We start from the raw sequence: 21,915 nt of genomic DNA, 5'->3' as shown, positions 1-21,915 counted from the left end.
GAAGATGCTATCAGTCATAAAAGCAAAGAACCTTGCTTTTTTCCTTAATCCTTGATCTTTCCTTACATATGGTGTCCAGAATTTTATATGGAAGAAAATCAGATAGATAAAGCTACTCTATTAAATTACTTTGATGCAGATTTGCACATTTACTTATGGACTTAATTTTAAACAGAGAAAAGAATTGGACAAATCTTTATTATCTAGTGACAATTATTTGTATGGTACTTGCACTCTGATAATGTTATCTGTAGAGATATAGGGATATGTGTGCTTGAGACAATAAATCCAGGGTGGGAAAAAAAGCATTTATTTTAAGTGTTTAAGTATGACAAAGATGAAATAAGAGATTTTATCTGGGAATGATTGACACAAGAAATAAAAGTGTAGAAAATATAAGTAAAATTCAGCCTATTAAGTCTGATTCCTTAAAGGAAAATAAGGAAGACCTGTCTTTCATAGACATTTCTCAAAGCATGAAAATTGTTTTAAGGGCATCCTAATTTATTCAGTTCACAAAGCTATCTGTGATGCAGGAAAAGATTTTTTCTTGAAATGGATGCCTTATTCTCTTTCCCCCAGTAGCTGTTCAGAGCTTCTGTCTATTTATATTCATTATTGTTGCTGTAAGAACAGTGCTGGTTTTCATTATTTCATTGGCATGAGAAGCCCTGATTCAGTTTTGCTGTCAATTTTGACCTCTTTCTGGACCTCCTCCACTTTCAGTGACTAAAAGCATCAGTAAATAGAAACAGAGAAAAACCCAAAAATGCTTTTGCAACAGAAGAAAATAAGTATAACAACACTCAAGATATATGTAATTGCAGTTCTTGTCTCTGGAAGGGTAAAACATGCACTGAGAGTTTGTTCAGTTGTTTATTGCACTGCTACATATTTAGCAAGTTTTCACTGGTGGGAAAGAACACCTGGTGGGAAAGAAATTTGAGAATATACATAAGCAGTCTAATAAAAAATAAGAGTCTCAAAACACCTTCCCAGAAAGAGCAGAATAAAATCACTGTTAATTTTACTGTTGGTAAGTATTTTTTCTCAAAATATTTTGAGAACACAGCAGTTTTTCCATTTGCTTAAAAGTAAACAGATCTTTTTCAACATTAGCTAACTAGCTACTCATCTCTGATTTAAAATAGAATATACATATGTATATATATATAGCCATGCTTTATCAAGACATTTAAGTTAACTACCTTGATGTGTAAGTTTCATAAACTAATCACTGGTGTCCACCACTTTGGACTGTGGGTTTATCTGCTACTATGAACAGTCCAGACCTGATTTAATGGATCACTATCAGAGATGCTTTGTTTACAAAAGGGCTTGAGATATGCTCATCAGCTCTCTCTGCTGCTCTCTCTGCTGCTCACTCCTGTACAAAGTCCATGAAATATCCAAGTGTGATGAACGGTTTCTGGTAGGACTTCATTCAGCTCTGGTAGGACCATGCCATACTCTTTGAATATTTCTGGAATTCCCTCATCTGACAACAAATGTGGTTCAGGTGATTGATATTTAGGCACACGATTTTTTCCCTGAAGTTGCAGCTTCCTGGTAGAACCAAGTAGAAAACAATTGTACCAGCCAATACAGAATCTCTTACATGAATAAATTAGTTATACTTCAATGCACAATGCTTTACATTCACAAGAACCACAATCCCAACTGACACCTCTATTATGATCTTAGAAAGGAGCCAGGGACTAAAACACTGCAGAGAGAACAATTTTCTACAAAATATTTTTCTGTCAGGAATCCATATTCAGAATGGCCTGAAAGGAAAATCCTGTACAAAGTATGCACCATACGGCCTAGCTATGAAACATTGTGGGGGCAATAGTGGGAAATAATCATTTAATAAAAGGAAATGAACCGTTTAGTAAAAAATTATCTGAAATAATAATTGCCAAAATACCAAATTACTTCATTTGCTTTAACAATAGTTGCCTTTCAAGTCAGTTGAAATCTGCAGATTTCATATTGTTTTCACATTCTACTTTTTTATGTTCTGTCCAGCTCCTATATTTCACTCTTTAAACATTGATGTTTTGTGTCTTCTTTGGCTTTTTTTCCAGCATCTGCTAACTGATTATGACAACTCCAAATAATATTGGGTAGATTAGTAGAAATTACTCTGTGGATTTATAGTGGGAATAATCAAGTGGATTATTTTTTTTATTTTCCTCTCCTCTAGTCAATATATTTAAAACACTAATATTCAAATTTTTTCAGTAGTACATGTACACTTAAAAAAAAAGAGAATTTAATCTCACTGTTAATATGTTTTGCTTGGCTGAGTTTTATGCTATCCTAGCAGACATAATTAAGGGTTTTTTCCTACCTATTGTCAAGAATTTAGTCATGCATTGGCAGTAAAGCAAGCTTAACATTGTCATTTTTACTGAAGTCTGAATGAAAGCATAAACTAAGAATTTATGAAACTTCTTGATATTCAAATGAATGAAACAAACTGGAGATTATCTGATTTATTCTAGAAAAAGTAGCTGTTAGCACTGAAATAGTAGTACAAAGTGTATAGACTTCACCTCTTAAAAAATCTGGAGATGCCACAAACAGAGGAACAATGGAATATTTTCTGAGGTTTACAATTTTATGGGTATGGTATATGCTTTGGCAACCACCTTAAACAAAGGTATACTGACTAATTTTAATATTATTCTACACAACATAAGAGGACACAAATTGAAATATTAAACATTCTTAGACCAAGGAAGAAAATTGATTCATAAAAAAGTACTTCCACTCTAGTTACTTCTGACAAAAAATATTCCATTTTTACTTTGGGGCTGAGAAATATTTCACAAATTTGGAGGAATGTCTCAAGAAATCTGTTGCAGGGTATGCTCAACTCACCTAAATGTCTTATGAAATCTGAAGACAATGTTACCTAGTCAGCTAAACCCCAGTAACTTCATCACAGGGATGAGCGATAGCTCCTGACTAATATGTTTAGATACCCCCCTTCAAGTCCAATATTGCCTTTAACATTCATCACTCCACAGTTCTATTTGTAAAGTAAAAGCTACACTTCTTTACCTCCTATAAGTGTTGAGTGAATGAAAAGCTGTTGAATATTTATGGTCAAATAACTATGATACACACTACAGGCTCTGTTAGATTCTACCTCTCAGAAGAAGGATTGAGACTACTCTTTCTGACAAGCTTAGACTTTGCAAGTAACACTTGATTTTTTTTTTTCTGGGTTTTTTTTTTTTTTATTCAGACTGCTTCTGTACTTTCTATTGTTAGGGAAAAAAATATATCATTATACTTTTTCATTCTATAGTGAGAGAAACACTGAAATTCTAACCTCTTTTCATATAACATCCCTATGATTCATGTGTAGGATTACAGTCTATCAGCTATATGTGCTCAAGAGGAATTAGTGCTGTGCTTAATACTTAATTACTAATGGACTGCAACCCAGATGAATCTGTCATAAATATGGAACAATTCTGAGCTGATGTTTGCAATTAATTCACTGTAATCTGCAGACACAGCTGAAAAATCAATAAAAAAATTAATGAAAAAAATCCCTTTGAGCAGGACATAAATCACACTGAGAGATTCATTATCTTTCTGTATTTGTCTCTTCATTTTTTGAGGTGTGAAGACTTTTCCACATAGTTACTATAAAAGCGACATCAACAGCAAAAAAATAAACCCTCAACACTCCCCCTTCCCTGCAAAGTCTCAATGAGAAAGCATCAGTACTTATAACAGAAGTAAAAATATAGGCAAATTAATTTTTGAGGTATTGAAAAACACCTGAAGGACAATCCAGTCATCACTTACAGCCAGCATGGCTTCATGACAGCTAAGTCCTGCTTGGCAAACTTAATTTCCTTTTACAAAAATATTACCCATCTAGATGATCAAGGGAAGCCAGGTGATGTAAGCTTTTTGGATTTCAGTAAAGCTTTCCATACAAACTCTCACAGTGTCCTACTGGATAAAATGTCCAGCACACAGCTGGATAAGCACATCGTGATGGGTGAGCAACTGGCTTACAGGTCAGGCACAAAGGGTGATAGTGAATGGTGTGACATCATACTGGGTACCTGTCACAAGTGGGGTTCCCCAGGGCTCCATCCTCAGCCCTGTGCTCTTTGACGTCTTTATAAATGACTTGGACTCAGGACTGGAAGGGACACTGAGCAAGTTTGCAGATGATACAAAGCTGGGAGGAGCTGTTGACTTCCTCGAAGGCAGGAAGGCCCTGCAGAGGGACGTCAGTAAGAGGACTGAGCACTCACCAATCATGCGAAGTTCAACAAGGAAAAGTGCTGGATTCTGTACCTGGGATGGGGCAGCCCTGGATGTAGGTACAGACTGGGCAAGGAGGTGCTGGAGAGCAGTGCAGCAGAAAGGCACCTGGGTGTCCTGGTCAGTGGAAAGTTGAACATGAGTCAGCAGTGCCCTGGCAGCCAGGAGGGCCAGCTGTGTCCTGGGGAGCATCAGGCACAGCATTGCCAGCTGGGCAAGGGAGGGGATTGTCCTGCTCTGCTCTGGGCTGGGGCAGCCTCACCTTGAATACTGTGTGCAGTTTTGGGCACCACAATATAAGAAAGATATAAAGCTTTTGGAGACCATCCAAAAGAGGGCTATGAAGATGGTGAATGGTCTAGAGGTCTAGATGGTGAAGAGACCATACAAGGAGCCACTGAGGTCACTTGATCTGTTCAGCCTGGAGAAGAGACGGTTGAGGGGAGAACACACTGCAATTACAAATTCCTTGTGAGGGGAAGTGTAGGAGCAGACACTGATTTCTTCTCTTGGTGATCAGTGGCAGAACCCAAGGGAGTGGCCTGAAGTTGTGTCAGAGGAGGTTTACCGTGGATATTAGAAAAAGTTCTTCATCCAAAGGGTGTTTGAGCACTGGAATAGGCTCTTTAGGGAAGTGGTCATGGTCTTAAGCCTGCCAGAGTTCAAGAAATGTTTGGACAATGTTCTCAGCACATGATGTGGTTCTTGAGGCTGTCCTGTGAAAGGCCAGGAGTACAACTTCAATCATCCCCGTGGGTTCCTTCAAACTCACTATATTCTATTGTCTTATGATTCTATAATTCCAGAGGAGATTTTGTTCCTTCTTAGGAAAAGCTCAAGGACCCAAAATAATTCTTCAAAAGACCAGAGTGACAGTGGTTCAAGCCACTGACATGGAATAAAAGACAAGAGTCTGTAACTAGTTAATCAGTAAATAATTTTCTTTCCCAGTGACATGTAGCTGTACCCAGTGGATGTATTATCATTTACTGCTGAGTTGTATGATTTCATACTTCTGTTTTGTTTTATGATTTATGAGGATGAGCAATATAATTTTTAAAAAATTAGCCCATTTCTCCTGAAGTATACTTAGACAGGAAAAATGTGAATTAACACAATAATGATTTTTATTTCGGTTTTTAGCATTCATTTCAGTCGTGTTATGTTGAACTTCTGTTAAAGACATGAAAATGCATTCTTTGTTCTTTTCAATTCACTGCATTGAATTAAATTTGGTTCTGTATCCCAGATTTTCGAATATCATTAAGTAAAATTAAAATTTATATGCCCATTTGTGAGGGAAACATGTATGATATGAACAGATAAGTTCATAGATAAGATATTTTTTTCCATTGTTTGGGATAAGGTTCCCTTCATGTGACATAAAAGGTTAAATAGATCCTTCACATGACTGCTATATTTCTTCTTACAATATAACTTTCTCTTGACAGCAGCTAAAAGGACAAGTACTCACAAGTTATTTGTTTCTGCTTCATGCTGAGCTCTACATTCTTTAGGTGATCATTTGCATGCAGAGCATGGAGGACTTTGTTCTTTCCCCCATTTGAAAATAACATAATATAAATTAACAGAGATTCAACTCATTTTACACTTATTGTTCAAGTTTAACCTTTGAGAGTCTATGACTTTAAACGAAAGAAACTTTATATGAGTCAGTCAGAAAACCTCTGGAAACCTGAGTAATTCACATTTTTTATGAAAGCAGTACTACTATTTAATATGTCACTATATAATATTTTATTCTGTATATGCAGGTATAAAACGCAATCCAGAATCTAGCAATGTGTTGCTACACAAAGTAGAACAGTATGAAGCATTTCATTTTCATGACTGCAGTGGTACTATCAAGATAATCAGTTCAAGTTACTATTTCATGTGGCAGAATAATTCTGTAAGAAAAAGTAACTCAGTGAAAGACACGAAAGAAAAAAAAAAAATCAGTATTTTCCCTTAAAGTCAATTTTTAAACACAGAAGCCTTCAACCAGAATTTTACTTTAGTTTGAGTTCTTATAGATAAGCACAAATGGTTCAATTTTTGTGTTTGTTAGCTGATTTTTTTCCTGCCATTACTTGTGACAATTAACTGGCCATGTGCTTAGTGGGGGATCATCTGTTTAATCAGTCACCATTTGAACCTAAAACTTAGTTATATATAATGAGTTTTTATATTGCTTCAAAAAATATCAGTCCTACAAATGAGCTTGAAACTCCAAGTCACCAACTTTTTCTATGTATTCAACTTCGTTATCAATTCTGAATATTCTTGAATATATTTGTGAGATATCCATGAAACCTAATGACACTGAACATCTTTGGGTCTGTATTTTTAGTTTCTAAATGGAAGCAATGCTGCATTCATTATTATCCCTTAGAAAATATTACTTGTAATATCTCCAAAAATAAGTTGTTTCTTGAATGAGATGGGCATAAATTGAAGGGAGATGAGGGGAAGTAATTTTGTTTTTATCGTCTGTGGAAAGAGCACTTGTTTTCCTACCTGGTGTCCACTCCTGATGTGAAAATACATTATTAAATCCTTATCACCTGGAAATAAAATAAAAGGGAGGAACAGCTGAGGTGAGCTAATAATGTCTCCTAGCTACCCTAATCCCTTAGAGTTCCTGGAGGCCCATCACTTTGGCAGGAGTATTAAGGAAGTTATGGTGACTTTTGAGCATTGATTCAGATTTTTTATGTCATCTTTAGGAGAGCTGACATTCTAATTGCTCCATAAATTGTTTCAGCTCAGAGTTTGTTATGCACTGACACATTTTACTGAAAAAATAAAGGTATGTAATTTGACACAGTGACAGATTAATACCTTAGCATTAGATTGGCAGAACAATTAGACAGTTTAAATGTTTCCTACATCGTAATGTCTGTGCTACTTCAGGAAGCCACAGTAAGTCCTGCTTTTCTGAAGGATATGTTGCCATTTCAGTGATAGAGTAAATCAGGCTATCAAAGGATTTAACAGGATTACAAGAAATCTTGCAGCAATTACATTTAAATCTAGAAAATTAAAATCTGGGGAATTTGGATTCAGCATGATGTATTTAGTATGGCACTCACCACTGGTATCCCATAAGCTGATACTTAGTTCTCATTATATATATACAATTAGTTTTGTGAAAGAAAATGAAATAATAAAGTCTGAACTACGGGATAAATACAACTTAAACAAGGGAAAAAATGGTGTTTCTAATGGCCTTTATTTTATAATGTCATCAAACTAATATTAATCTAGAATTAAACCTGTTGAATTTGATTTCACTGAAATATAACTTTGTATGCACTTACGTTGTTGTTCTCCACTGACAATCATCAGACCAATACGGTTGGGGCCCATGAGAGTACCCCTATGTTTTTTTTAGTGTAAAAAACCCCCCAAACTGATAGATCTGATTTTAATATAAACAGTCTTTAAGGTAGTAATGACATACTGGTGACTGCTTGAAGAACAAAGATGCAATAAAACTGAGCTGGTACAATCACTAATTCAGGCAAGAAATTTTTTATATCAAGTTATTCCATAATTAGGGAAACAGTTAAAGAACATGGTACCTTAACCTGCTGGAGATAACTGTGAGAGAAATACCTGTGGAATCTAAGTCAGAAATATTATTGCTCAAGTAATATTTCTTTTTGGTTACATGTCTTAGTCATGTTAAGTAGCTATATAGGCTGGTGTAATATGTTTAACAAGGATAAAAAACCCCATCAAAACTTTATACATTCATTATCTTATTTGACAATTCTTCCCTAAAGCAGAGACAGATATTATTCAAGGGAAGCAAAACCAAGAGGTCATATAAGACTTAAAAACTTGTGAAATTTTGATTCTTACACCAGTTTCAGGTTTAATGAACTTCAGAGGCATGAGATGTTTTGCACCACTACAGGTAGAAGCAATATTCAATATTTAACTTTGGGAAGAAACTAATTGTAGAATACAATGGATGTGCTTGGTCTCAGGCAACAAGATTTTATAAATGCTGTGTTATCATGTTGGAACTTGAGTGTGGGCAGGATGTTTTTAGCATTAGGGGCTTTATGTTTCTGTATCCTTTTGATTAACACCTGACATAGTCCAACTATTTTTGGGTTTTTCTTGTAATATTATTACCATAAAACTTTAAGGAGGATTCTAAAACGGATTTTTGGTTGAACTGGAGCCCATCATCTGAGGTTGATTTATTACAGAATAAGTCAAGAATCTTAACACAGAAGCAGTTAGAAATTGGATTGAGGCCAAAGTACATGAGAGTTAGCAATCACATTAACAGAACTGCAGAGCTGAAGGGAAAATTTAGAGGTCATTCAGTGCATCCTTTCTTTTCCAAGGTATGGTTAGCTATGTTTATGTTATCCTGGGGAAAAAAAAATTTCTAGGCATTTGTAAAACTCACCCCAGATTATGTAACCTTCCATCACTAGTTCATTCATTCTCAAATTTTTTTTCTAATTTCTAGCCTGATTTGTCATTGCTGCAATCAAGACCTTACTTTTGGTCTTTTTCACTATGGGCATGTAAAACAGATTGTTTCTTCTTTGGGGTGTTTTTCTTGTTTTTTAGGCTCATTAACAGTGCTGTTTTCTACCATATCTGCCTTCTCACTAATTCACTTTCATTCATCTAGCACTAACTTTTTTCAAATGTTAAAGAATTATTTAACTGTTTCTATTTTCCTATCACATTGCTTTGTTTGTTTGTTTTATTTTTATTAGTTTTAATTGTAGAAGACTATTTATCAATGCATGTTTGCTTTGAAAATGTCACTCTGGTCTCTCTTGAAACTGTTAAGTATTTGGACTTTTATTTTCCTCCATTTTTCTCGTAAAGTATTGAAAATTCTCACTTTCATTCTATATTCCTTTTCCTTTGGAAAAAACAATCAGAATTCATTATTTGATATCATTCTGTCATGCCTTGTCTCACAATATTAATCATTCCATCCACGAACATATAAACCTTTCTGTACTCTGGAGTATTTTCTTAAGCATTGAAAAGAATTTCAGAATTGGGCATGATATACATGAAATCATTCTAGTCCAAAAGCAATTAATATATTCATTAGTTCAGTGCAGTTGGCATATCTCAAGCAGTGGATTTATGTTTGACTTTATTCAGTAGGACTGTTTTAGAGATGGCATGCACTATCTCTGCAGTACACGATAATGCCACATTCAGAATGACAGCAGTCCAAGCCTTGGGGCACTAAATGCTTCTTGAGATATGTTCAATTGCTGTTTAACTGTATTTAGCCTAAGGTGCAGAGAAAGAAATTGCTGATGCCTTCAAACATGTTTAAGTATTTTTATAGTGTCTTGGCTAGTCAGAATATGCCACAACACAAACTGGGGTGCAGATCCTGAATTACTGCAATTAGGTGGCAAGAATTTCAACAACAGTACTGTTGTACCTGTGTATCACTGTAGACTTACATTTTTTCCCCTTAAACAGTGATTTTCTACAATATGTACCCTCTCAGCTGTTTTCTGCTTTTTTGTTCTCTGATCATGCAGTCAATACTTATTATGTTTTAAGAGCTCTACTGTGTCCCTGATCACATAGCTCATAAAGGAGACAACCTTTTAATATAAAAGCTATGTAAACATACTCCACTTTAATTATATAACAGTGTTTCTCTTGAATTTTGGATGGTCCTCTGAATGTAACATATTTGTGTATAGAATGCAGGAAAAAATGGGGCTCATCCAAACCACAGTGTCCTTCTTTAGTATGTAACCATTCTTATTCTTTTTTCTTTTCTCATAGTAGCTGGGACTACTGCACATGCACTTATTATAGGTCCTCAATAAATGGAACTATCCAGGGATATTATGGGCCCCTCAATGTGGAAAGCAAAATCAGTGTGTAGTCATTGATTTGTCATAGATACTATTTAGAATTCATCTGCTGCTGACTCCTCAGATCCTGTGGGCCAAGCTGCATGGTTCACAGAAGTACTGCTGCACTGCTGTAGCACTACATGGCTACTGTGGTTTTGTACTCCGCCAAGAAAAAGGTCTACAACTAGGAATGCTTTCTGTGAATGCTCAAGTTATCATGTCAAGATATGGTGTCAGTATTGGTTTGGAGGGTTTTACATCTCCAGGTATAAGTGGAACAGAACTTTTGCCAGCTTAAGTACATCTTAAGTCTGTTATGACCATCAGCTTTGTGTGTGGTTTACAAAAACGAAAAAGTGAAAAGCGCTTTGCATTTTTCTCCAGTGTCTGTGCTAGGACCATGTCATGGCTAGACGATAATGCTGTGTGTCTGTAAAATATATTGTACAAGAATGGTTGTTAAAAAATGTGCAGAGTAGAGCCAGAGTGGGCATTTTTGACTATATTTCTGCAATATGTGTGTAAAAAAACCCACACAACTTGTAACGTGTAGAATCATAGAATGGTTAGGGATGGAAGGCACCTTAAAAATCACCTAGTTGCAATCCCCAGAGAATGGGAAGATATACTGAGAATAGCGTCAATGTCCTTGATGAAATACATTAGCCTCTTTTGAGTAGGAATAGGAGGAGAGAAAATAGTGGAAAACTGCTTGGTTGGAATATTTGAGTTATTAGTTTCTTTGGCATTAAACTGGAGATGGAACATCATTTTTTTTCCTGTCCACCCTGTAGTGGTAGGTGCCTTCCTTTTTGATAATAAGCAATCCTACTAGCCCTAAGGGAACAGTCAGCTACTATCAGCAGAAACATTAGCATACATAGAAATACCTCCATTCATTTACATTTTTTTGTACAAAGTTTTATGGAAAACATAAACCATATCACTGTCTCAGAAATTAGCTGCAAATATTTAAGGATTTGTTGAATGAATAGTTACTAAACTTTAAAAAAAATATTTAACTTTTATCAGGTAGCTTTTTAAAATTAGTGGTGGGAGTTTCTATAACATACAGTGAGAAAGTAGATTTTGAGACCCTTTAAATTAGTGTTTTCCAATTTTTTCCCAAGCTGAAGTCTGAGCAGTGGCAAATAAAATCTGAGTTATAAGTATTCATTTTTGAAGTCTCCATTTGCATGGAGAGCTAAACTTTTTTAAAAATATCTGCATTTTAGTGAATGGGTTTACAATGGCTGTGTTAAGAAAAAAATTGTTCTGATCTGGAGACACCATGAGAAGATATATTTGAAAATAACTACGATAACATCTTCTGATGATCTTTTTGTGCAGATAAAAGATTGAATTTGACTGGTCTACATAAACTGTTAGTACCTAATCCCAAATCTACAGATTTCTATATAACAAGAAATATCACACATCTTTCTCACTAATTAACATTGTTATAATGTTGTTTTTCTAATAAGTGGCATTTTAGGCACTTATTTTACTTGGTTTCCAGATATGTAATTGCAGTTGGAAGCTGTTGTACTGCTCCTTAATGATTTGCCAATTGTGCTGACAAATTCTTTGCTGTGTCATATTCCATTAGATTTGTCTGTTCTCAGTGGGGTCATTACTGGAGTGTTTAGCTTTTAAATTGAGAAGCACTTAAAAAAGCATTTTACTTAGAGATAGATATATTTCAATGCAAATTATACTGGAAGACAAGAGTAAGTTTATTTTTATTTTCAAATTCAGAGATTGTTCAAAATTCCATGGGCTAGGTAATTTAAAATGCTGAGCATAGAGTCACTACTCTACAAAAGAGGGTCGATCTGTTTCAGTGAATCAGTAAAAATGAAGTTTCTTACTTTGTAGCTAAAGTGGCATGGCAGTTTATCCAAAATGAAGGTTAAAACGCTGTTATCAAATGCAGTGTATAGAAAGCACCCCATTTTCTCTTAATTAACTGCTCTAGGTACTGGTCATAGTTTAATCCAGACAGCACTGTTTTTTTTATCCATCTTCTGATATAACATACGCACTCATACATAAAATGTTCCTTCCTTCCACTTTCCTGCCCCCCAACCCCCTAATGCTAGAGCCATGTCGATCTTTTAAACAGAAGAGCAATTAAAATGCAACAGGTTTCAAACCATGTTAGATTAAATCTGTGCTTACATGCTGTACTGATTCCAGCTCTAAGACCAGATGCGAGAAAGCTATGGAGTACAAGGCTGCATTAACTGTAAGGGTCAAATATTAATTGAAGGTGTTTTAGAGAAAAATATATGACACTGGGTTGAGCCTGAGGGAGGTGAGGCTGCTTCTCCAAGCCCCCAAGTCCAAACAGTAGCAAAGATGAAGATATATTCCCAGTCAGCACATACATAGAGCACACACATGCACCAAATATATACTGAGTTGTCCACACAGATCACAGATGCTCAAAGCCCTCACACAAACACAAACAGCACTAGTGGGCTCATTCTGTCCTCTTCTCTGGCTGGACAGGATGCAAGTCCACTAGTGAGAGTGGACACGCCCATATCTATACATGCACAAATAGTAGAGAGCCTGTTCCCAAGAAAGAGTTAGAAAGGAATTTAATAAGAGGACAGGACAGATGGTGTTCATCTGGCACAGGACATAACCAGAGAAACGTATTAGCCAGCAAGCTATTTACATGTGACTGGCCCTTTTATCCCCTTATATATCTATTTTTCCACTCTTGTTCCTCCATAAATAACGTAAACTCCTCACTGGTCTTCCCTTTGGTTTTTCCCTCAATCATCTATGTCCTGTGCTATCCCAAACTGCTTTTCCCCATATCTTAATGTGTCCTACATACCTAGACAGCAATCCCCATTACACAGAAAGATGTTTATTCCTCCTGAATCCTTATTTGGAGTTCCTGTCTGCTGCTTTGCATCCCTGTGTTCCTCTGGGCCTGAACAGGTGGACCTTTGAGGGTCTGATGGCCCTATGGTGGGCCTGGGAGTGGTCTGTCAGGGTATTATTAGGGCTTGTATTGTTTTTCCAGTGTCTCTCTGAGCTCTGCTGTGGGTGTGAAGATGAAGTTTATCACATAACCCAACAGGGCAACTCAGCAACATATTGGCTTGGAGGTTTTTGCTTCTTAAAACAGCACTGTAAGGCTGAATTGTACAGTAAGTCCTCATGCTTTACAATAAGGAATTCTAGTGTTTGTCCAGAAGTGAATAGAGAAGTGCTACAATGCAAAATGGTACATTTTAAAGTGCATGGTTCAAGGACCACCAGCAAGGGAAGGATTTTTATGAAACCATGTATTGCTGACTTGAGATTTTAGCTAAAAACTCACCATCAGGTAGAATGAGATACTCATTGTTTCAGTCTGAAAAACCCCCAAACTCAAACAAAAGAAACTCTTTTCAGTAAACATATATTCCTATGTTTTAAATAAAGGTCAATCACATTGCCTTGTTCAGCAGTTGCTAATAATATGTCAGAGTAATAATTAAAATACTTGCAGCAACCATAATGTTTAATGGCCATATTTTGGTAATAAGGTGCTGGTTTGAATAGTTTAGGGAGATTAAAGGGGATTGGCCCTGTTGTAAAAATATGAAAAATTCTGCTTGAGAATCAAAGCAAATTGGAGCAGCTGAGCAGTTAATTATGCTTCTTACCTTTAGGGAGAGTCGGAATAATACTGATTTAGCTGACAAACAGAGGATTTTCCTGTTACCATCCGCATCTTTTGTGTATGTCTGCAGAACACAGTCTTCTGAAAATTGATAGGCTGATAAATTTCCACAGTATTGCATTCTTCGCTGGGAAAAGAAAAAAAGTGGGAATTGTGTCTAATTGCAAAAGCCTTAAAAATAAATTGGAGAAAAAATTAAGAAAGAAAAAAATCATTCAGTTCCCTCATCCCAGCCTTACACATCTTAGCTACAGGGTTACTCAGTTATCTAGACACCAGTACTGTTTCCTCATTGAAATCAGTGATATTTCATTGAAATACAAAATTGTATACAGTATTCAGAATACAAACAGTAGATTCTATAAAATATTGACACCTGTCAATAGCAAATCGTGTACACATTTTTTACAACACTGCAGCAAATTACTTATTAAATTAATGTTTAAATGCGTAAAAACAATCAGTACAGGATGAAGATAAATCTGACTTTCAAGAGCTTTTGCAATTCTATCAGGATTAACTCCACAGATGTTGAAATGAAATGTGCTTTCTCTGCAAGCACCTTTGTAAATATTTTAAATTAAAGTGGTTTATTCTGGAAGAGCAAAGGATTTTTGGTCATGGGGTTTTTTTTTGTTTGGTTGATTTGTTTTTTTTATCATCAGCAGTGGTCTGTTTTATCAGTTTATAAAGAGTTCACAGTTGGAATTGTCATTGTTTGAGAATGTCATCTATCAGCCAAAATCAAAGAAAAATAGACAAAATAGAAGTAACAATATGAAGGTTGAGCAGGCTTTGAAAGAGTTTTTATAAAGCACATGTTATTACTGGCAAAAATAACTGTTCACAAGAAATTTGGTGTTGTAGCGGGAAGGTAGAAAGATGCCACAACTCATATGAAGTACCTGACTATGTTTCCACGTTGAAGTTCCTTTCTCCCTTCTAAGATAATTGATTTTTTATAAAACAAAGCTAAGTGTTTCATCAAATAAGTCATATCATGAAAGTCATATCAAACACACTGGAAAATTTTATTTGTTGATTTATGTTCTTTGTCAACTTTGTTTGAATATCATGTTGTTACTTTATAGGCAGTTTTAGTTATTCCTTTAGACCATAAACTACATTATAAATGAATAAAAACAAGGTTTCAGAATCTTACCAGTTCCTTAAAATAGTTGAGGTAGCTTTTAAATTCCGTGGTAATGCAAGTATCAAAATACAAATATTAAATATAGCTGCATTGCAGGTAGGAGTCAATCTTGCAGGCCCTTGAACTTTGCTAGTTTTCAGTGAAAGCTCTTACAAGTACAGAAAGCTTAGAAATAGTGATCTGGAACAGGACACTTTCTAACACAACAAGTCACATATAAAATATTAGTGTTTCTCTTTAGACAGCACTCAGATTCATCCTGTGCCCTACCATACACATATACACACAGAACAGCTTTATTTGTACGTTTGATAAAGTTTATAACCCATAGCAGAAGTTTTCTATGCTCCCGCAATTACTGATTGTACAACCTATGTAACATATTGTGGACTAACAACAAGTGCCCAACCCTCAGAAATACAAGCAGAGGTTTACATTATATGAAAATTCAGTCCATCAATATCAGATCTCCTCATTTGCAGGGCATTAAGTATGTTCATAAATATTTGCAGGGTGCAGGGTCTCAGGATCCTTCCACATGAAACCAAAGTATTGTCTATAAAAAATTCAAGGAAAGGTATTTTTAATAATTTCAAGAAAATTGGCAGTATGGAATAAAGTGCTTGTTTGACTCTTTGAGACATCAAAATTAATTCAGTACCTAATGCCAAATGCTTCTAGAATTGATTTACAAGCACAGGAAGAGGATTAATAGCTTTTTTTTTCCCCAATTATTAAGGTTGAGAATAACTGTACAGATCTGCTTATTGCCTATGGGCACATGAAATGTGAAAAAAATAATAATGAGGAGCTTATTGCAACAGTCCTACAAAGACCTTTAAAAATACCTTTTGTGAATTTAAGGATTCTCAGTTTCAGTGGAAGTCGTTGTAATATTAATTTGTAACAATAACTCTCTTTTATTTTCAGATTCACGACCTCTACCAGATGTAGCCCTAACAGGGAAGTGTACCCGAGAATGTGATGAATATGGCCACTCAGACTCCTGCTGGATGCCAGTCCGCACTTCTCCGGAGAGAAAGCAGAAGAGCCAGCCAAAACTCTCCACTTTCATGCCTGTCGATGAACGGGGCAGTCAGGAAAAGCTGGCCAATGGAGAAGCCTCCCTCATGGGTGATCGCAACAGAAACCTCCTTAACAAAAAGTTGACCTCATCCTATGAAACCTTCAGCGCAGCTAGTTTCAGCAAAAATGAAGAAGGCAATCCAGAGGATATCCCCCTTACACAGACAGGGGAATACAAGCCATCTCCTGTCAATACTCTAACTAGAAGAGAAGTTTACCTGTAGGCTAAAAAGCAGCAACAAAGTTCTTTCATAATATAAGAAAGAAATGGGGCAAAAGTATTAAAATCACAACAATTTTAAGAAAAAATGAGAAACAAAAAAGAGGGGGCCACCAAAGAGACAAAAGATCTGCCTGCCACTTCTGCCTCCATAGCAGGCATGTAATTATACTGTCTGCCTGACTATACTGTACAATGTAGAAAACATTGCTGTTACTTGCATGTCTAATTCCCCCTCGCTGATTTTTATTTTCCTAGATCTATGGTTGCAAATTCCTCCCATAGTAGCAAGCTTGATTAAAAAGAACACAACACGCTGTTGTTTCCCCTCTGCAGAAGCATGAATTAAGCCACTCATTTTATTTGTTTGTCATCTGGCTTGTTGAGGATAACAGGTCAGGGAAAATATATTCAAAACATATCATCTGAATATTGCTGATCCCCACCAGGGACAATCCCTCAGAAACCATAAAGATATAGGATAAATATAAAGGAATAATCATTAATAGGCACTTTGTGAAGACCACAGCTTTAATATTCTCACCTCTCATCTGAGGCTGGAAGCAACAGAAGTACGTTCAGCCTGAGACTGCAGTGAAAAACATGGAATAATTTCCTGTGATTCATGAACTCTGGTTCTGTTTTATTCATTGAACAAATGTGTCTTGCTGTGTCTATTTCTCTCCTTCTCTCGTTCTCTGTAAGGATTATTTCAATGTAAACACAATTACTAACACTTATACCATAGGATAGTAATGATAAACTGTTGAAATCATTATTTTGGGCAAGACTAACATCTAGCTGGGAAGATTGTAATAACAAAAAGGCCAAAGATCACACAATGGATCAGGGGAACTGCTAAGTATTGGGGCTTGACTTAGAAAATTAATGTATTCGCAAGTAAACACATGTACTCATAACACACCTTCAATTACATTTTGCACAGCAGCACAGTTCACAAGCCCAGATGACAATTTTTTTTTTCCAATGAGGTTCAGTTGAATGCCCAAAGGAACTGATGTGCATTTTTTTGTAATGACATGATATGTTGCAGCAGATGCTGCATATGATATGCTGCATATGCCAGTTCCAGGGAGTTTTTAAGATCAAAATTAAAAAATAGTAGTAGAAGAGAAAGCTGTGTTAATGAGAATGCTTGATGGGAGGGAAAAGGTGGACAATGGGATAATGCAGTAACAAGAGAACATTACAACTTGGATACAAAACCTTCTTTTCAGATTGCAAGGCATGGTTGCTAAGTCTTTGGTCATCAGTGTTGCAGATTATTAACTGCTTCTATTATGTCAAAGATGATGATAGTGAAAGCTTTGTTGAAACCAAGTGCATTAAAACCAAGATAAGTGCAATACTAAATAATGTCAAGACTCAGAACATTTAGCATAAGTGAAAAATGGTCTAATAAACAGTGGTATGATATCTGGCAGGTCAAGGTGAGTCAAAAGAAGTCCAAGCTACTGTGATATGCAAGAACTGTAACAATTCTCATGGTGAGTGCTTCTTGAAAGAATGAGGAAATGAAACAGGTTTTTGTGCAATAAAAGCAACAAAACATGCAGAACATCAACCACTTGCTTTGTAGTTGATGCTGTAGTAATAATCACAGACCAAGCTCAGACACTCAGACAAAGTGACAATCAAACAACACAGCAAGGACAGCTCAAGGAGGGGGAAAGCATTCAGATCCCTGGCTGTTTAACCTGGTGTGAAGGCATGGCTAGATGGCTCTCTAGTATGCTGTAGTCATAATGTAGGTTTGGGTAGTTTCTTGCTTTGAAGAATTGCATAGACATAACCTTAAAAAGCCTAAGGTAGAGGTTGGTGAATCAAAACAACTCATCACACTTATCTTTTGAATTCACTTCTCCATGTAGCGGGGTGTGCCACTACTGGCCTTTTCATTCTCCTCTCTCAAGTTTTCTTTCTTCAAGTAACCTTAGTTTATGTATAGCAGTTATGATGAATGGGCACATTTTAGAAAGAAAATATTAAAATAAAAGATTAATAATGATTGAACATTTTTATGTTTAATTATTTAAGTAATATGGAGAGATGCAAGCTAGTACTTTGTTATGATACTGCGTATAGCAGTTACCGCTTTGTATAATCTGTAAGTACCTGTTTAAAAATGCTTCTAAAAATGCTTATGTAATATATACACATTTTTCTTGCACGTTTCAACAGAATACACAATTGCATAACACAAATGTTCAACAAAATTTCCTTTAATAAGATTTTATTTAATATTACACACAAGAAAATCAATTAGGTAGCTGGGTTCCATATATTCTTAGACACTTTTTCTACAAAGATAATAATACAGGTCATAGTAGACCTTCAGATTAAATGGATCAGCAGTCACTCACCAACTTTTGCACCACATAAAACAGTCATTAAATAATTTTCTTGTGTGCATCTCCTTAGATCTAAAATGCGTGTGAAAGATTTTTTTAAAAATTCTATCTACTGTAAGTATTCACAGTAATTCTAGTGGAACTAGCCACTATTAATATGCTGATTACTATTCTGACCTGGCATGACATACAAATATATTTTGTGTTTGTATTTTCCTCTTTATTTGAAATAGGTTAAATCTGGTGCCACTCCATAAATAGAGTGCTTTTGTATAAAAAAATAAACAAATAAAGCTATAAAAAATAATTAGGGTGAATGCAAAATATGCAACTGTGCCTTTTATACCTATTATTGTGGTAAAGTGGTAGATGGGTTTGGACACTAAGGGGTAAGGGGCTATTCCCAACTTTTTTGAACCTGTATATTTACCTGTGTTTATTTTCTGAGAAATTATAAATAATATATTTAAAAACAAGCCTTTTGCCAAACTCAGTTAATGGACCAGTCTTAAGCATTATTAACACAAGGCTGTGGTTTAAGTAAGTCTTGAGGATTTTTTTATTACTATTTGTGTGGGGTTTGGGGTTGTTTTAATTTGTTTTTAATTCTGCTGCCTGGAAAAAGTATGATCGGTCTATATGATAGTTATTTACCAAGGTGTCACCAGTTCATGTTGCCAGGAAAATTGATAATTAATTTTTTTTTTAATTGCTTTTGGCCTTCATCACATTTTAGTTGTACAGTATAGAAATCACCTTTTTTCTTTCCTTCCATGGGAAATTCAAATGAGCTTTGCATGTATTTTACATTAGGGCACCTTTATAGATTAATATATAACTTTATATGTATTAGAAAGTTCAATAGCTTTGGTCTAAAATCTAAGGCTCATTCCAGATCTCAGACCCACTATGTTTTTTGAATATGGTTTCTGACTGGCCTGCTGCCTGAGTTTCAGGAAAAAAAAGTTAAACATTATTTTTATGTGGGGGAAGAACTTAAATGGGATTGAAATAATTGGCTGAAAGGCTACCCTAGGAGCTGTCAAGCAGGAAAATAATAAATATGGATAAAGATCTTGCCACAAAGCCAGCCATCACCAAACACTTGAAAGGAAGTTGAGCAAAAAAATATGTTTTCTTCTGTTTCATTGGTGATAAATACACAATTTCCTTAAGAAAAGTAGATGAAAAAGCAATAGAAATGAAAGTGCATCAGTAAAGTTGTATTGCTGACTGAAAGAGCATAAACACTAGGAAGAAGACAACATTCACCAGCTACCTGGGGTATGCTTTCAGACAACTTTTTCCTAAATTTTAAAGCACTTGCATTCAGTGTGGTACGATCTGTTTGTAATATTAATCATTGACTATTGTTCTGCAACTTGGATGTTGATAGTGAAGCAGAGAACAATTTATCATTGTTTATTATGAGTCACTATGCACGCAACTATGCTAAACATGGCAAAATGTATTAAACGCTAGTCCACCTCTATTTATGAAATATTTACATAATTTAATTTGCTTTTGTACAGTTTTATGTAAATAAATTGCTTGTCATTTTTGTCTCTGCAAATTAAAATATAACATGTTCAACTGGTTGCCAATTTGCCAGTTTACTTTCTTGGACAGTCTATTCCAATTGTACTGGATTAAATCACATGCTAGTTTCAATATTTAACTGGTATTGTAAATAGCAAAGATGACACTGCCTTAGAAACTGGCCAGATTCAGCTGCAGATGTAGCTGAGGTTTTACCTGCCTACAGAGTGAAATTCGGTTGAGGCTTTTGTCACTCAGGACAGCACACAGTGATATTCATAGCAGAAATACAGCACTTGCAATCTGAGCAGTTGTTTCTGATTACTGTCCAAAAGGGTTTATTTTTAAGATGTGTTCAAAGCATTCCTATTAATTGGAATAACAAGTCTTTAGTAAAAGTCCAGGTATTTCTGTTATTGAATGGTATTTTTCTTATTATCAGCATGGTTGATATTTTTCCCAAGAAGTTTAGAATTATTAGCAAATTCTAAAATGTCTGTGAAGCATCCACACTGAGAAAAACAACACAATTAATGCAGAATTTCAGGGAAAAAAGTGAAATAAAAGCCTCTAGTTCTGTCTAGCTGTGAATCAAATTATCCATCTCAGCATAACTGCAGATCAAGAACAAGCCCTCCTCAAGAAGTAACATCTAAGGAGAAGGAGTTTATTCCTTAGCTGTCTGGATCACACATGGTTCTTTTGTCTTTTTTTTTGTTTGTTTGTTTGCTTGTTTGCTTTAAAAGAGCAGGTTCCAAACCAGCCATTAAGCTGGGATTTGCATCAGTTGTAATATGTGAGAAATGTATTTGCAGGGTGAGGGATTGAAGGTCAAAACTCCTCCCATCCCCTGCCTCTGTGTTATGCAAAATACAGAATTGCTACAGAGACCTTGCCAACCATTGCATACAATTTCCCAGTGAACATCACACAAAGTGCTGTTGTATCCTCTTACCTTAGTTACAGATTAGGCCTTGCTTTTTGTGACTACAAACTGACCAGAACTTTTTTTAAAATAAAATTTACATTGCAAATTTCTTTCTCTGAATGTGCTTTAAGTTAACATTTCCTAGTTTTCTCTAATGAACGTGTCAAAGAAGATTCTTCCTTCTATAAGCAGAGGTCTGAATCTACATGCCTATGGAGAAAATTCCATTCGCCACCTGACCCTGGATCTCCCACATTGCACTTGAATGAGCTACCCCTCCACCTCTTTCAGCAGCAGCAGTATTTTAATGAGTAACTTCAATCAAGCTTTCAAGTTCATTTTATACTGGTTGTGGTATGCAAGGCATGACCTTATGTTTGTTTATTTTGTCTTTTATCTGCATTTTCTTGTTTACCCAGTGCATTCAGGAAGGTGATTACAGGAAGATAAAATAAATTTCCTGAACCACTAAGAGTGGTAAGAGAGGATGATATAAACTAGCAAAAGCTAACAATTTATGCTCCCCTTTAACCCTGGTTTCATTTCTCCCTCCTGCGCTGCAGTAAAATGTAAATCTTATGCAGAGACTGAAATTAATAAATGTGACCTAGGCAGAAATAATTTCATGTCTTTATTGAGCCTCCTGAGGGGAGTGTATAGAAGATGTTTAATAGTTCATAAATATGCAAATCATCTAGCCTATGCTAAAAAAGAAAGAAAGACTAGCATTAGACAAGTGTGTTCCTTACTA

At 35.6% G+C, this 21,915-nt stretch overlaps 1 protein-coding gene across 7 annotated transcripts in view; it reads left to right on the top strand.

Moving 5' to 3' along the window:
- Positions 1-21,274, top strand: part of PCDH7 (protocadherin 7) — a 265,606-nt gene extending 244,332 nt beyond the window's left edge. For 6 of the 7 annotated variants that reach the window (XM_085059189.1, XM_085059185.1, XM_085059190.1 and 3 more), the window contains one exon: positions 15,950-21,274. In XM_085059189.1, the coding sequence (XP_084915315.1) occupies positions 15,950-16,329 (380 nt within the window). In that variant the 3' untranslated portion in view covers positions 16,330-21,274. The remainder of the gene's footprint in view (positions 1-15,949) is intronic. The other variant, XM_085059191.1, reaches the window with a different exon arrangement.
- Positions 21,275-21,915: the final 641 nt, after the last annotated feature.

This window comes from Lichenostomus cassidix, chromosome 4 (assembly GCF_008360975.1).
Source record: "Lichenostomus cassidix isolate B80296 chromosome 4, HeHo_3.0, whole genome shotgun sequence".
Classification (NCBI taxonomy): domain Eukaryota; kingdom Metazoa; phylum Chordata; class Aves; order Passeriformes; family Meliphagidae; genus Lichenostomus; species Lichenostomus cassidix.
The sequence above is the reverse complement of the archived record's forward strand: the minus strand, read 5'-3'. Positions and strand labels throughout refer to the sequence as shown.